This window comes from Falco naumanni, chromosome 6 (genome assembly GCF_017639655.2).
Source record: "Falco naumanni isolate bFalNau1 chromosome 6, bFalNau1.pat, whole genome shotgun sequence".
Classification (NCBI taxonomy): Eukaryota; Metazoa; Chordata; class Aves; order Falconiformes; family Falconidae; genus Falco; species Falco naumanni.
This window is the reverse complement of record NC_054059.1, coordinates 88,680,621-88,697,209: the sequence shown is the minus strand read 5'-3', so window position 1 is coordinate 88,697,209 and position 16,589 is coordinate 88,680,621. Positions and strand designations below refer to the sequence as shown.

General features: G+C 48.5%; 1 protein-coding gene across 5 annotated transcripts in view; it reads left to right on the top strand.

Annotated features, from left to right (window-relative positions):
• Positions 1-16,589, top strand: part of MEIS1 (Meis homeobox 1) — a 110,280-nt gene that overhangs the window by 7,407 nt on the left and 86,284 nt on the right. For 4 of the 5 annotated variants that reach the window (XM_040598460.1, XM_040598458.1, XM_040598463.1 and 1 more), the window contains exon 6: positions 267-413. The exons of the other annotated variant lie outside the window; for it this stretch is intronic. In XM_040598460.1, the coding sequence (XP_040454394.1) occupies positions 267-413 (147 nt within the window). The remainder of the gene's footprint in view (positions 1-266; positions 414-16,589) is intronic. 5 annotated transcript variants of the gene reach the window in all.

Genomic DNA, 16,589 nt, shown 5'->3' with positions numbered 1-16,589 from the left:
GGATATCTCTATTTTGCGAGAAAAGAAAGTTATTCCTAATTCTGGATGCGTCTAGAGGTCTCAGGGGGATAATTGCAGTGTGTTTCCCCTGTTTAGGACTTTTGATGTCACAGGGGTGAAGGGGGGAGACTGGTTGCACTTGTCAATTTTACTTATGTATTCCTGATTATATTTTCTTCCTTCCCCCCCTTTTTTTTTCTCTTTTTCCTCCTTTTTCTCTTTTTTCCTTTTTTTTTTTTTTTTTTTTAACCTCTGTCATAATGTAGGTACACGAATTATGTGACAATTTCTGCCACCGGTATATTAGCTGTTTGAAAGGAAAAATGCCTATCGATTTGGTCATAGACGATAGAGAGGGCGGATCAAAATCGGACAGTGAAGACATAACAAGATCAGCAAATCTAACAGATCAGGTATGATCTCGCCAACGCCGCACACGCTGAAATTTGTATGCAGATCGCTTGCTGGGTCACTACGCCTCCTTTTATTATTTGCATATGATTAAGTCCCTTTTAGATAAATTTCCATCGAAATGAAAATTTTTGAATAATGTGGCTATTATTGCTTCATTAAGGCTTGCTCCCATATTCGACCTGGCGAGATGAGCTTGTAAAAGCATCGCCTGCAAACTCGACCTGTTTCTTGTCGCTTTTAATTTTTGTCTTTATTTTATTTACCCTTTACAATAATAGAAGTGGTATCCGTGAGTCGCTGGCTTCTTGGTGGCTTAGGAAGGGAAGGGCTGGAGCCGTTTACCAAAATAAGAATAAAATCCGAGATAGGTGGTCCGGGGAAGACAGAGAGGGTTTGAAATCTAGCAAATACTGGCTATTTTCTTGCCGTCTCTACGGTTCATTAGTCCGTCTTGTCAGTTTTCCTTGGCCGAACGCTTTTAGACTTCAGTGAACATTGCTTTGTGCACGCCTGCCTGCTGCAAACGCGCCCATTTTATTTTACTTAAGGGGGGGGGGGGGGGGGGAGAGAAAAAAACGGAGAAAATAATTTAAAACCTGGGTACCGTTTTATTTTCCTTGATCTTTCAAATTTTCAGCCCCTCTCTTTAAAAAATAAAATAATATGCAAAGCCCCGAAGTGAGCCAGCAAAGCCTTGCGTGGCTTTGACGGCGTCCAGGTTTTGACTGGGATGGTTGAAACCTTTCACGCCGGCTGTAGCCGATGTGGGAAGTAGGGATGACTTGGGAAAGCTGGCTGGATGACCTGGGAAAGCTGGCTGTCCCCTCTCCCTCCCCTCCTCCTGCCCCTGTCCCCTCCGCTGGCCTTAGCCTGGGATTCTTGCCTTTTAATGGGAGCGTTTGGGGCTAATTCAGGAGGTGCCCAGTAAGCTTTTAGATGATGGAAGTGGCTGAGATTTGGCTTTTTTGTTTGGTGGGGGTTTTTTCTTCTTCTTCTTTTTTTTTTTTTTTTTTTTGCCCTCTGAGTTGGGTAAAACTGCGGGGTTTCCCGGTTGGTTTGCTTTCAGTCGAGGGGTAGCAGCGCTTTGGCTACGAGAGAGGGGACCCTGAGTGCACACGAATGCACAGAGAGAAAATAAATCCCCGGCTAAAAACCCCAAGTTATTTCTTCCTTATGATCAGCTTCGTAAATACAGTCTTAGGAGTAATCAGCTCCCGACTCTGGAGGTTTCCTTTTGTTCAAGCAAGGCGCAGTCAAGCAGACAGGAGTTTCCTCAGCCGCTTTGCCATTATCACCAGCTCTGTCAGCCAGGAGTTATTTTATAGATTACGGACATAAAGGTGCGTTGCATTGCAGCGTGGGCAGGATCTGAAATGTTTTTTCCTATCTGCCAGAGGCTATCTGGTTGCTGGTAGCGCCGTGAAAGGGGGAGGCAGGCTTGAAGGATGGCACGAACTTCTGAGAAGGGGTTTATCTGCACATGTGTAGGGGGATTTTTCCCCTAATTTTGCTGCGAAGGGGAAAAGCTTGGCAGGGCGGGCGGAGGGCGGCGCGGCGGGGAGGATGCTCTGGGTCCCGGGGAGGATGCTGTGGGTCCCGGAGAAGATGCTCTGGGTCCGGGGGAGGATGCGTGGGGGGCTGGGGAAGATGCGCTGCGTCCCAGGGAAGATGCTCGGGGTGCCCGCGAAGGATGCTCGGGGTCCCGGGGAAGATGCTGCAGGGGACCGGCGGCCCCGCGCAGCGCCTTAAAGCGAGGGGAGCCCTACAGCGAGGGTCCAGCTGAGGGAAGCTCGGCTCGCTGCTGTTGAATAAAAATTGTAATCCAACAAGTCTAACTAGAAAATGGGTTTCTAAAAGCTCTGGAGTGCTGGGTACATAAAGCTATTTGAGCAAATTACAAGAACCGCTCAGGGGCACGAATGAAATCAACACTTTAATTGCCTCCAAAATGAAGATTTATACCCCATTTTCCCAACGAATCATTATTTTATTAAAGTGAAAGCTAAAGAAATGAAGCTATAGTTTTGGAGTTGTCGGCGAGAGGGGGTCGTGTCGTCGTGTCGTCCGTTCCCCCCCCCCCCCCACCCCCCCCCCGCTCCCCTTTTCGCCAGGAGCGCGGGCACTGCGCGCCCGGCGCCGGCTCCTCTCCCGCTGCGCGGGGCGGCCGCGCAGCGCCGCGGGGCTCAGCGCCGGTACCTTCGGCTTGCAGGCAGGGAGATGCGCAGCCCCGCCGCCGCACCCGCGGAGCTGCGCGGGGAGCGCCCCTTCTCTTTCCTCGGCGCAAGGGAAAAAGCACAAAAAGGCGCTCCCCCCCCCCCCCCCCCCCCCCCCCCCCAGTGGGTCAAACCCACGGAAGGCAGGGAAAGGGGGCCGCGGAGGTTGCGTGGGGGGTTTACCGGGGGATGCGCGGCCGCCCGCACCCGCGGTAAGCTCTGGTGCCAAGGCCGGCCCCGGCGAGGCCGGCGGTATCAGGGCCCTAATGGTTAAATAATAAGGTGTTGAGTGCTTGTCGCCGGGGCGGCTAATTAGGATGTCGCTACGCAGTGCGCGTTTATGGCTGCGCGGCCCTGGGCAGCGCGGGCGCGCAGGGCGGGGGGGAGGGGGGCGGCGCGCTGCCCCCCACCTGCCCACGGGCTTGCTTTGGAGAGTAGTAACAGAGTAAGTATGTAAAAGCTTTTATTATGGATTTAATTACATTTTCTTATATTGTGGCAGTAAAGGTTACCGTTAACGGGGTGGTGGGGTTTTTTTTGTCGGTATTTTTGTTGTTGTTTTTTTTTTAATTTATTGGTTTCCCCTTATTTATTCTTTCCTTCTAGGCCCCTCAATGGCAGTGCCTTTAAGTCCCCCGGTTAATGGAAAGCAATGACACTAATGCTAGATTTTGCAAAGTAAAGCCCCATAACACTAACCATTGTTCAGTGATTTAACTAGCTCAGTGGCAATAGGTCACTAAAATAGCATCCTTCTCCCACGGGCGCGACCCCGCTGCCTGCGGGGGGACCTGCAGGGTCCTTGTTTACCACTGCGGCTCCACAAGTCCAAGGCAGGACTTTGGGCTTTTTCCTAGGGATAAGTGAACTCCAGATCAACCAGGCCCCGGGACTTTTAAAAACTCTAGCTGAAGGATTGCACCCATCCTCAGAGTTTCAAAATAAACCTTTTTTAATCATTAGCCTTTCAAACATTTGCATGTTTAAATTTTCAAATGTTTGTCGGAGCCGGAAAGATTTAAAACACAGCTGTTGTGTGATGCGGCTGGGAAAACTCCCTCCGATTAAAAAAACCCAAACAAAACAACCAACCCTAAAGTCTGTCTGTAGTCAGATAGCAGAAATTCACCTTCTTAGGTGATCCTAAACTGTGACCGTGGGGCTGTTTTTCTTGAAGCTGCATCACCTTGGCACCCAGGTGCTCTGGTCCGAACTGTAAAATTCCCCTCCGAGAGTGCGTCACAGAAAGCCTTTGGAAAGTCCTTCAAGGAAAACATGGGATAAAGTAGCCACCACATCCAAATGCCATACATTAGCAGCAGAAGAGAGATCTTATAGGGACAAACCAGTATTTTCTTACGGAACATAAACTTGTTGAGCAAATCCACAGTTGTATTACTTGACAAAAATTATAATTTAATAATGCAGAAGCCAATTACACATGCAGAAACTTTTCAAGGCAAATAGGCAAAGAGCCAAATTCCTATAGGGACTCGGAGGGAAATGATCAAAAAATGAACATGAAATAAGACTTCCTGTAAGAAGGTCCATAATTCAACATTATTTGACTCCACTGTCAGGGAAATTGTTGAAGGATAGTAAACTGATACTAGAGTCTCAGTCATTTTTGTTACAGTCTTAAATGTTTGCAACTGTGGCGTTTTAGATGGCCCTTCTTGGGTGATAGTATATCATATATATATATGTATATAATAAAGCAACACTTCTGTTTATGTTGCAATAGATTTTTTTTAAATGCGTGCAGTTGCAGAGTTTCTCTAAACAAAATGCGGATAGACGGCAGCTTTTTTTAAAATGGAAAAATTGCTTCAGATGTATCTTGTGGGAAGGAAGGATCGTAAACTAGAATGCAATATATAGCATATCGGGGGGTGGGGGGGTGGGTTGTTTAGGGCATCGACCAGTTATGACTCGACTTAACTTTCCCAAATACTTTGAATATGTTAGCTATACCTTGTGGCCAATACAGACGTAATGCCTTCGGGGGGAAAAAAATGACTGAGAAATACTGTTTTACTTGGGGACCTCTCTGCAGGTATTTTGAAACCATGTATGGTTTTAAGGATGTGTGTGCGCGCGCTGAATATTGCTGCCTTCAGTATGTGAACTCCCATATTGGAGGAACAGACATCAAAATAATAGATGCAGTGCAGAGGTGCGGAGTAGAATTCATTTCTGGCTAATAAAAGTTACAGCAAAGTAGGACTCGGAGGAGGACCGATAAAATAACATTTAAAAGACTCAAAATTTAATTTTCTTCAACTGACTTTATGCCACTTTGAGCCAGTGAATTCTTTTTTGTTTGTTTTCGGGTGATTGGATTGGTTTGGTTTGGTTTGGTTTGGTTTGGTTTGGTTTGGTGGGGTTTTTTTGCTGTGATGTTTACGTGAAGTTACCATGCCTGAGTCTGGCAGACTATTTAACATGAAGATAGAATACGTTAATTTATATTCCCAACTCGTTATCGTCCAAAACGCTGTGGGCTGAAATTGTATTAGCGAAATAAGGTTTTCTTTGCTCTCCATTTCTTGAAGCAAGTAAATACATTGTTAAGTAGATACGAGGTTGAATGTATTTTCTTTAATTTATGATTTCAATTCAAGAATCTTTGCTGCTTTTGTTGTTTTGGGTTTTTTTTAAATCATTCAGGAGCCCACACGTAGCTCTCCGCACAGTTGGCTGTAGTATGTGCGGCCTCGCTGAAGTTAGGCGCCCAGGCCCAGCTCTCGTGTAAAGTTTTTCAACCCAAAGTTGTCTTCCGTTGCAAAGGATCATTTAATTCCCTCGTTTCTCGCATTCTTTTCAATACAAACCTGACAGAGCTGAGTTTAAACCCCACGTAACCCTGGAACTCATCCTAAACATTTGCGAGCGTCTCCCAAGGTGCTCCCGTGAGCGGGAGCCCGCGGCGTCCCTCTGTTATTTTGGGGCAAGTTGGACGTTTGCGAGGAAGTTGTGAAAAAATGAGTTTTGCCTTAGGTTTAACCTTTGTGACTGAAGGTTTGAGTCTGCCCTGGCTGCTCGTCCGCGGGTAGCAATAAAGGTAACGGGCTCAGCGCGCGGAGGGGTTACTGCAGCCCGCAGTGGGCAATGTTAGCACTTCAAAAAATCAGATTATATCGTGCTCAATCAAAGTGAGTAAGCGTAGGTTGTGCTGATAAATACTGCTTTAAAAAGCGGCGAAAATCCGGCACAGCTTCTTCAAATTAGGGAATCTTTGTTTTGTTTTGTTTTGCGTTTCTGCATTTGGGGTTTTTTGGTCACATGAGCTTACAGTTAGGAGCTATCTTGTGTAATCTAAACAAATTTAAGAAAATAAGGAGGAGCGTTGTTTCTGGTCATGAAAATTTTGGAAGGTTTCTGGACTTGTTTCCTGGTGGGGGTGGTGTGGGAGAAGGAGCGAGCAGGGTGCACTGCGCTGTCACCTCATGTCCTCGGCGCGTTACCTCCCTCTCCAGATGAGGAGCAGGCTTTGACTCACCCAGCAAATCGGGAAATTAGTGTTTATATTTGGTGTTTTGTTTTTTGGTTTGTTTTTTGTTTTTTTTTTTTCCCTGCAGTCACAGCAATATTTGGAGAGAGTAACTCTTAACAGAGCGTGCATTTTGTGTTTTGCCTTGTTGGAGTGTATTTTCCACCCCTGGTTAACGACCCTGTATCTCACCCACCACTGATGTTCTGTAACGCGACTGAGAGACAACTTGCTGCCAGTTGGTTCAGCTCTTCTTTGGCATGCTTAGGGCGGTTGCTTTTTCCCTTTTACTGCCTTCAAAAGGGGAAAGGAAAAAAAAAAAAAAAGACGTAACCCAGCCCTGGAGCATAGGTGAGAGCAGAATCCCTGCAGGCCAGTGTCCCCAGGGCTCCTTTTTTTAATTTAGGCAAGATCCCTGGAAAGCTTCAGCCCCTCAGTGGTGGTGGTGGGGGTCTGGTCTCTGTTAGCGAGGGGGCTGCTGGCACAGGGGATCCCCGCTCCTCGCTGGTTGCTGCCATCGCAGCTCCGTTTCTTTATTTTCGGGTGTGTGTATTCAGGGGGTGAAGAGCGATGCGGAGATTTCAGGGATGGGGTCCTTGGGCGAAGGCAATCGCGCAGGTGGTGAGCGAGCTCTGGGGGTCATTGGATTTTGGAAAAGGGGCTTTGAGGTTCATTGGTAGATGTCTGGGCAAATGTTGAAAATGCAAATTAAAAAAATAAAATCAGAGTTTGTCCTGGAAGCAAAGGGCCTGTTTGCAATTAAAAAAAAAGAGAGAGAGAGATTAAGTTATGACGCAGAGACTGCCATTTCCTCGCTAACTCACGGGGCGCGGGGGAGATAGGGTGGAAAGAAAGGGATTTTCATCCAGTTTTGGCCATTCTTTTGCCAGTGGCAGGACAGGCTGCAAAGAGTCGTGGTGGCTTCTGGTTTTGCAAGTGGCTTCTTATTTTGCAAGTGGCTTCAAAGCCAGGCCAGGTGCCCCACTGAAGAAATGTTGTCCCCCCCATGTTGTGTGTCGTCCCCCCCCCTCGGAGGGTGTATGTTAGTCATCCATGAGTTTTGGGGATCAATAAAGGGATAACTGTGAAAGGCAATGGCCCGTAACGCGTGGGGAGTGAGATGGGTTGATCTAATGGTTCCCGCCTGGCCTCAAAACTCGATGAATCTCTGGGTTTGTCCACACAAGGACACTCAGGAGAGGTAAGACAAATTGATTGGGTGTAAAATTAAAGTGCATTAGTTAAAGTGCATTGCACTATTGTGTGGATGCTCTCATTCAGAAGTAAAGTGGCCTTAGTTCACTTTAGCCTAATCCCCTCTGGAGTAGGCCACTTTTCTTTTGAATGAGAACATCCACGTTAACTTTTAGTTAATTCGTCTTTCCTGAGCGTCCTGGCGGCCTCGTGCCCGCCGCTCTGGAGAGGTCCGGCCGGCCGCGGGCTCCCCGCCAGCTTTAGGTAAGCTGTTCATTAGGCATATTCATCTCCGCAGCAGCACTTAACCACTTGGGTGTTCGTCATTGCCCCAACCGGGGCTCCGCGCCTTCCCCTCGCTCCTGCCCCTCCGGACTGATACTGTTTTAATGCTGCCTGGGGAAAAAATTGGCGAGCTTTATGGTGCCAGGGAGCTGGGGATGGATTCGGCTGAGGTGGTGCGGACAAGGGCTCAGCTGGGGTGGGAGGCAGGGGAGAGCTGCCGGCACCCCATTCCGGGGGGGGCTGCAGTTTGGACATTGCGTTTATTGCCCAGGTGAATACAGCGTTAGGCTCCCCCCGGTATCCGTCCTCCTCCCGGTAACCGGAGTGCTTTATTTTGCACTGTCCGGATGCGCTCCCGACGTCGGTAGTTTCTTCCACATCCACCGATAAGCAGGTTTTTAAAGACGGCGAGGAGATCTAAATTAACTCTTGCCAGCTGATATTTCCAGCCATAAAACTGAGATTGCAAATTAACTTGTGGGATTAAGATGTTTACCTGGTGAAAAAAATAATGGTGGGGCAGTTTTGGAAGCTGTTTTGCCTTCTTGCTTGAAGTTCACCGAGCTGGAGTTTTCGTTAGAGGTATTTTCCGATGCCTTCTAGAGCTTATAAGTAACCTATTTATTTACTTTTTACTGGCTAAACCATGTGTGCAAATGCTGCGTGGTGTCACAGGCTTGCCGTTGCCCCTTCCATTCATAATAAAATTTACAAGGCTTCTTGCATTAGTAAGCGATTTGCTGTTGGAGCCTTTCCTAGAAATACAGAATGCTATTTCACCAAGGTATTGTCTTTCCTCTTCAGTCAGGGCCGAGGTGAGCTATTTTCTCAAGGACTCTCCAGGCATCTGTGTGATATTCCCGCTTGGGCAGATAATCTCCAAAACTGTATTACTTACTCCTCCATCCTGAAGGGCCATTGCAGTAAATTAAAATTCTCTTATTAGCATCACCGGGCTTTGATTTTGGCCAGCTAATTTTTTTTTGCAGCTTGGCTTTATTATTATTATTATTATTATTATTATTATTATTATTATTATTATTATTATTATTATTATTATTATTATTATTATTATTATTATTATTATTATTATTATTATTAAATATAAAGCAAATATGTACCCAGACCCTCTTTGCTGAAATAAACCAGCCAACAATAAGTGGAGTAATTCTTCAATTGGTTAAAAGAACTGCCTGTTTTAACTTCAGAAATACTGACCAAGAGTAAAGCAACAGCTGATGCCATCACAGGCAGTGTACTGTATTCAAACAGCTGTACAAAATGAAAAGCCGCGGTATTAATCCTGCCATTCACAGTTTATTTAAGTTTTTCAAACTTCTTTCGTATGGGCATGGCATCAATACCTAATTATGTCTCCATTAGGGTTACTGGGCCCTTAATACAGAAAATTATTGTATTTAAAATTTGGAAAGCTGCATTGATGTAATCTAAGATTCTTGCACCTGGCACACATTCAGGGAAGGCAAACTTTACCTTGTAATTTTCTTTTCATTCATTTGGTCTTTAGGTTTTGGTCTGGTTTTGTTTTTGCTGAGGTCAGGTTGTCGCTGGTGTTTTTAACGCTGGCTTTAAATAGCTCCATTTAAGGCAGCGTAGCTCTCGGGAGGAGAGGGGAAGAGCAGATTAAAAACTCGGTGGCTTTGTCCGTCCTGTTTGTCGGGGTGCAGGGCTGCGGCCGTCTGCAAATAGAAATGGTAGAAACGAACGTCTGGAGCCTGTCACACGAGGAGTTTTGCCTCGTCGATGTTTTACCCTGCGCCAAGCCATTTTTTCTGCCAGTGCAAGCTGTGGTTTATCCGTGGATGTGAAAGTCTTGACCCCTCGCTTGGTTGTCCAGTGCTACCTGATGGGGTGGGGTGGGGTGTGCAGAGATGTCTCCAGTCTCAAGTGGGATGTCACCTGCTTGCCAATGCTCGGCAGCCACCTGAGGCACGTGCTCTCACCAGCACGGTGACTGCCTGCCGAGGCTTGGCTTAATCTGATGAGCTAAGTATTAACCAAGGCCAGCCCTTGCTAGAAACCCTTCTGGGAGGACACGGGCGCCGCGGACTCAGTAGGTGGCACTTTGGTTTTAGGCTTGAGCCGGTGTAGGGGACCCCTCTGCTCCTTGGGGTGTAGGCAGGGGGATGTGCCGTGCCACGGTGGCCTTGGCCACCAAGCTTCTCCGCTCAGCCCGGTGCCACGGAGCTGCCTTGCGTGAGTAGAGTTGGCCAGATTTTGTGATGAGGGAGTGTCCCTGCGGCTCGTGATTTATAAAATTTCCCGTGCGTGCTGTTGTGCAGCGTTAGGGGGGAGCACCTCTGCTGCACCCCGGCCGCGGCTGTGCTTGGTGACGGCTACAGCCGTGCCACTGCCAGGTCGTTTGAAGTCACAGCTTGGCTCTCTCCTTTGCTTGTGTTCACGTGGGCTTTTTGGGCAGTGCTCAATGCATGCGGGGCCTCCGGCAGCTGGGTGATTGCCGCTGGGAATCACCATGGTGGGATGGGGATGGGGAGAAAAGCCTTTCCAAGCAGCCAGGTGAGTCGGTGGCAGGCAGCTTCCCGGCGCTGCCCGCTCTTTGCAGGGATGCTCGGGAAAAGGTGCTTGGTGTTTGCATGGATGCTCAGGAAGAGATGCCTGGAGCATGCTGCCCATGCACAGCAGAGGCAGCATGGCCACTGTGCTCGAGCCCTCCCCTCCTTTGCCCCTCTCTGCCCGGCAGATTTTGCAGCTGCGTTACCCCTGGAGGCTCCGGGCCCTCCTCCCTGTTGCACAAACCAGCTTTACTAGCACGGCTTCCACCTACTAGGGGCGCGCCGCTCTGCTTTCTCTGTGTCCGTGAGGCCCGTGGCAGTGCTTTGTGGCACGGCTTTGTACAACAAGTGTGGTATGCACGGATGTGTCTTGCTACGTTCGTATAACCCTGGTGAGGGATGGCTTTTTGATTGCTCTTTTTCCTTAAAGCCAGAGCGAGGGCACACGCATGACTAGTACGCGCAGGGAGGGTTTGTTTTGTTCTGAAATGCGCGTGTGCGTGTGCCGAGCCGGGGTTTGCTCCGCGGTGACAAGTGTCTGAGATCCCTGGGGTGAGCAGTGGCACGGCGATGTTGGAGGGGCAGGGGTGGGGAGCTGCTCTGCCGCCGGCACAGGGAGGAGGGGAGTGGGGTGGGGAGGTGGGTGCTCTTCCCAGGTCTGTTGCTGAGATTTTGGGGCGAGGTGTTTAGCTGCTCGTGAGCTGAGATTTTCTCCTTCTCCCTTACCGTCAGGTAGGGTTGATGCCTCAGTTTGTGCGTCTCATAGCGGCAGCAGGGTGCAGGAGATTTATAAGACGTGATAGGCTAAAGAAATTAATTAGTTCACTCTGTGGATAGTTTAAAGAAAATAGTGTAAAGAAGGCAAACCACTTCTGTTCAGGGTCATGGGGGAAGCACTGAGCTGCATCGAAAGGCTGATGGTGAATGTTGCTTTTGGTGGCTTAAGTGCTTTGGTTTTGGCCCCCTCTGCTATCTTCCGCGTAATTACTGCTTTTAACATGTTTTTAAAGGAGGGAGGGGATCAGCTTCAGCGCTGGATGGAGTAAGTAGCAGTGCCACCAGCAACTTCTGCAGAAGGAGCTGGGCTGTGGGGTTGACTGCAGGCGTTTTGGTGGCTGCTCTGTCCGCCCTGAGTTCTGCCCATCCCAAAGGCGTGGGGCCACGTGGGGCCACGCTGTGAGCCTTATGCTACTGCGGGCCCCATTGGCCACTCCAAAACCTCCCTGGGAGACACAGTGAGGCCACACAGATGTCACAGCCCAACTTTTTCGGGTGACTTTGGCAGCCAGCCACGCTTCCGAGCCATCCCTCAATGAGCGGGTGGAAGTGCTGGGGAGCCACGGCCACCTCAGCCTGGTGACCACCCCTGGAGCTCACCATCCTCCGGCTCCCGCAGCCCGGGCTCGGTGTCTCTTGTGGCTGGTGGCTCACGGGCGTGTGGCTCACAGAGCCAGGCCGCTCGGCCGCCGCTGCCTCGCTGCAGATTGGGCTTGTTGTGAAACGGTAGAACGTGGAGGAGCTGATCTGCGGAAGGGTTTGGCCATGAGCGTTGGAAAATGTGAATCACGGGGATTCCAGTTTTAAGCCTTCTGGAGATAACGGGCAGCACGTACCAGAGTGCGTGACTTGCAGAGAGCCTTAAAAAACAAGGCGGCGCCCGCGAGATTAAGCAAACGTTTTATAATCAGGAACACATTTTATACCCAGCACAGCCTTTGCAGGTATCTCATCCATTCAGATGGAAAGGTGTAGCTGGAGCGAAGCTAATTATACCGCAATTTAATTTTGGTGTTGAACAACACTGCAAGGCGAGCAGGCTCTTGAATCCTGCTAACAATGCGCCGTAATCAAAATACACTGACTCCGAATGGCGTCTGTTGTCAGTTAGCTAAAAAGACCATTTGATAGTTGTGACATACGCTTGGCGGTTCTGCTCGTGATGAAGCCGAGATGAAGTATGGCTCTTGCAGAGCGAGGGCTGTACTTGTGCCTTCCCTCCCCAAGAAGCCCTGGCTGGGCCAATGGGATGCTGGAAGTCAGAGCCCGCGTTTAAGTGCGTGCAGAAAAATTCCCACTGGATGCCCCAAGGGGTTAATTTTGTCTTCCCAAAAACCACCCCCAAAAATCGTGCGGGGGACGCTTAGGGATGTGGGGTTTGCTGTAAGTGAACCCCCGCCGCCGGCCTGAGCCCAGGTGTTCAGGTGGAGTGCGGATCTCTCCGTGACACCGAGTCTCGTCAGGGAGTGTGTGGGAGATGTCGAGGGCTCCTTCTTGCCCCAAATGCGCCAGGGCAGGGCAGGTTCAGGGTCTGGGCCAGCCATCTGACAGCCTGCACCGCCTCAGCCAGAGCCGGGCATCTGGCACATCCCCTTCGAAATGACTTTGAACATGTAAACGCAATAAAAAGGAAGGGATGGCAGACGCTCATTTTCTGGGCTAAGTGGTGAGGCGTTTTTCCTGTTTACACCTTTGGAGGAATCGTTGCATGAAATATTGAACAGGAAACTCTTATTTGTCTCTAAAGGCCTTTTTCCTGGTCTAGAAAGAAAGATGCAGAAAATACTCCGGTCCTATTAAATCCAGGAGGAGCCGAGGAGGACCAACACACCTCAGAGCCTTGCCCGCCAGCCTGCGGGAGGTAGCGGTGTCGTCTGGGGCCAACTTTGTGCGTGTTTCTGCATGGTACCAGACTTAAAAAAAACCAAATCTATGCCGAGTACTGATTTTATCTACCCTGACAGTGAAGCTGTATTTCCTTGTGTGGAGAAAGGGATGGGGATTAATGCTATCTAGCGATACGGCTCTTATCAAAGGGAGGAGACAGGTTTACAATGCAGGGTTGCTCTAAATAGAAAGTACTAGGCAATGTTTGTTGTGTGGGAGACAAAAACCCTGCATCACCGTCAGCTGGCTGGGTGAACCTGGCTGGGCAGGCAGTGTTTACTGTTGAGCTGAGAAAAAAAAAAAAAAAAAAAAAAAAAAGGCAAAACAAAACCCAAGAGGAATGGAATAAGGTCAACCAAATGTAAGGCACGCTGTGATTGAGACCGCTGCTGCTCAGGCTTTGTGGGCGTCCATCGTGGCTACCACGTGCAGCAGCCGCCAACGCAAGAGGCAAACCCTGGGTCTAACTGCCAGCTAAGTTTGCTTTTGTTATTGCCAGAGGTGGTTTTGGGTGGCTCAGGGGTCCCCTGTCAGAGAGAAAGTCTGGCTGCCCAGGCTGTCCCCCCCGAGGGACTTTGGCGGTGGCTCCCCAAGTGCAGGAGGTTTGATTCAGGACGCCCAGGAGGTGGTGGGACCGTGCTTCTGGCAGAGCGCAGGCCAGGCTGGGGGGGCTCTGTACGTGTGAACACGCAACATATACACACACACACACAAGCGCGCACACGCACACGTTTTCTTTGAAATTTTTGCCTCTGCAGAACTGATGGGGCTTTGGTGTCTCCTGGAAGAGAAGAGCTGTGGGTTTTCTCTCCCTTCTTCTCTTTACATCCCACCCAGTCTGATGATCTCCATTTCATTCTTTTTTTTTTTTTTTTTTTTTTTTTTTTGTGTGGTTGATGCTTGCTGCTTCTAATTATTCTTTTCCCTTTGGAAAACACAATCACCTTGTCCTTTTGCACTTGTTTTCTGTCCCATTCATCCTGTTTAGGACTCTCAAGCCCTTTCCTCTCCTCTCCCTGCTCTACCCTCTTCTCCCCCGAGCTCTGAGGGTACGGAAGGGCTCGGACAGCCCTGCGGTGTCAGGGATACCCGTCTGGGTACGCAGCCGGTGTTGTGCTGCCCGGGGTTAGCTCCTTCTCCGCACCTGGGCAGGTTCAGCAGTGAGTTGTGCTAGCAGGCTAACGGAGAGCACTGACGTTGGGTGGACGTTGGCTCGGTGATGGGCTTTGCACTGTGCAGTGTTAGTGGTGCCTCTGGTCCCATCAGGTGAATTCCTGGCTTTGTGTAAATCAGTGGCAAAAGTCATGTTTATTTCCAGTTTCCCATCCTCTGTGGTGTTCGTGTCGATACCCACTCTCCTTTCCTTTTGTCTGTTTGTCTCGGAAACCGTCCTGTTGCATGCAGAAAGGCGGCTTACATCTTATTTTTCCTTATGTGACTGCAAAGAGTCAGAGGAGAGTCTTACCCTCATTTGAAGTAAGGGGAAACTAAAGATAGAAAGCTTACGACTTTTCTGGGGCTGGGAAGGGAATCCAGGTCAGAGCTGAGAGAATTTCTTTTGCTTTTTAGTGTGATGGGCCATGCTGCCTAGAATGCTGCAAAGGTTTCCATCTGTGCACGAGTCGCCCTCGCTGCGCCGCTCACTTGCCAGTGGAGTTACCGCGACCTTATTTCTGGGGGCTCGGGTACCACTTTTCCATACGAGCCTGATGTTTGCACCTTTGTTTGTTGTTCTTCTAAACCCGATTTGCCTCTGAATCGAAGTTGCATGAAGCAGATGATGGAAGAGTTATTTGTGCTAAAAAGCATCTATTTTGCAGTGTTGCGAGGTTCCCGCGTGCATTATTTTTTTGGACCCCCTTGGTTTTGGTTGTGTTGTGCCCGACGGCTGTCTGCAGCCCCAGTTAGCCCCACGAGGAGATGTGCAGGTGGCAAAGCCATGAGTGGGTCCTCTCAGAAAATCAGGGTGGTCATTGTCAGTGGATTTCGTAGTCCCCAAAAGTCCGCACTTGACAGGGATTGGAGTAAACTATGTCTGTGTGTGGAATCTAGGAAATACACGGCATTAGATTTTTGACATCAAAGTGTATTTTTAGTCCTGCTTACCAGTTTGTATTTTTCAATGTTTTCCTCCCAGTTAAGAGAGAATTCTTATTTTCTGTTATGCTGGATGGAAACATGCTACCTGAGGTTCATTAGAGGCCATGTCCTCCAGAAACCAAGTGGGATAAGACCTGTGGATTGCAAAGACCTGGTCTATCTGTCTTGTAGCTCTAGCTTCAGCACCGGCCCGATGGATTATACACTTAAGGTATTGAGTGGCCGTATTGAATGTTTTGCCCAAGTGAGGTTGAGGACATCAGTATAGCCAACAACCAGAAGGGTAAACTGTGTGAAAATTAAATCCTTGCTAACTAGGTTAAGTTTGTAGGAGAGGGATGCAGTGACTTTTTGAAGCAGCCCCCTTTTCGCTTTGAGTTCTTGCCCATACTGGGTACCGGTATTTCCTGATGTGGTGGATCGGGGGAATGTTTTTAAGAGGAAGGAGTTAAGAAAAATCTGAAGAACATTTTGAACAGAACGCATTACTTTTTTTTTTTTTCTTTTTTTTTTTCTTAATGAAGAAGTATTTAATTTAGGAAAAAGAAAATAAGATAAAACTTCAGAAGGAAAACAATAAGCCCAAATTATGTTGACAAATTGCTGGCAGCAGCGCAGTTCCTCCAGGGCAAGGGGATGAATGATTATACCTGCAGCCAATTCTCCCGTAGCCTGGAGGAGTGGAGCTTTGTCCAACAGGTAAAGGAATTAGCTGTTCCCCGTCTCCAGTTGTTAGACAAACACAAATGAGCCCACAAGAGGGCTGTGCTCACAAAACTTTTGAGAAGATATATATCAAAGATGCTGAGTACAATTTTTATCACCTGTAATAGAAAGCGATTTCTTTTCTTTATGTCATTATGGTCAGGCCTTTCGTTCTTTGGCCGGGACGTCTTTTTTTTGCCCCCCTTTTCACATGCTTGGTGCTCAAAAAATCCGTTCTATTCTTTAATATAATCAGAAGGCAACAGTTTCCCCCACTGCGTATTAGTGTTAACTTGACTCAAAGCCCAGCTGTTGTTGGATTGCAGTAATAAGTGTATGTAATGTCATTTATATTGACTCTCCAATTTAGCCATTAGCCAAATAATTTCATCTGTAGCTTTTTTGTTTATTAAGGCTTGATGTTCACCACGACACAAGTCAATAACTGCTTCGGAAGCCTCATCAAATGTGGTCCTCCCTTTGATGGGACTGTTGCGCTGGTACCTGCTGGGGCTTGTGCTTTTCAGCCCAGTGCATCCCCAGGCAGATGAGTCACCTGGTAATGGTCATGGGAGGTGACTGGTGCTTCAGGGATTGTTGAAATGCCCAAACGTTTTGGTTTCCTTTCCTTCTCCCTGTCCTTCTCCCCCTCCCCTCCGCTTGTATCAGGGTACTCGACAAGCTTCAGAACCAAAACAAAAGTCAGGAAATGTATTTCGGATGCCATGGGATAAGATACATCCCTTGCAGAAGGTCTTTTGCCCTTAAAGTGGTGCAACATCTGGGTACCTGAATCCTCTTTTTCTTTTAAATCAGTCATGCGACCATGGCTCGAATCAGTCACTAGCCGGACCACAGTTTTGGCACTACAGACTATTGACCAACGAGAAGGGCAGCAGTGCAAAACGGGTTGAAATCATGGAAACTTACAGCCCAGCCTTGAAATCCAAACCTGATTTTGCTGGCGCCTTCTCAGTTTCGCTGGTG